Genomic DNA, 312 nt, shown 5'->3' on the forward strand with positions numbered 1-312 from the left:
AAATTGATGTTAATGGTACAGAGGCCTCGGAAACCTCAGACCCGGCAGATGTGGGTGAGCTCGCCACATCGGTCGTTATCAATAGCTCGGTTAATGTAAGCTGGAACACGGAAATGGATAAATTTGATATATCGGAATCGGAAATTTTAAACATGCAAATGAAATTGAACTTTGTTAAGAGTTCTTTCATGATGATAGATATTGGCCAAAGAACGCAATAACAGGAAAACATAATAATGTTAACGATCACAATCGAGGAAAATGATACAGTAGTAGACAGTTTATCGACAAAATACTATTTCTTGATAAATG

General features: G+C 36.5%; 1 protein-coding gene across 1 annotated transcript in view; it reads right to left on the reverse strand.

Moving 5' to 3' along the window:
• Positions 1-295: 295 nt before the first annotated feature.
• The window catches only part of LOC103308738, a 1,007-nt gene continuing 990 nt past the window's right edge, over positions 296-312 (reverse strand). The window contains exon 3 of the mRNA XM_008182690.1: positions 296-301. Within this exon, the coding sequence (XP_008180912.1) occupies positions 296-301 (6 nt within the window). The remainder of the gene's footprint in view (positions 302-312) is intronic.

Source organism: Acyrthosiphon pisum, chromosome X (genome assembly GCF_005508785.2).
Source record: "Acyrthosiphon pisum isolate AL4f chromosome X, pea_aphid_22Mar2018_4r6ur, whole genome shotgun sequence".
Lineage (NCBI taxonomy): Eukaryota > Metazoa > Arthropoda > Insecta > Hemiptera > Aphididae > Acyrthosiphon > Acyrthosiphon pisum.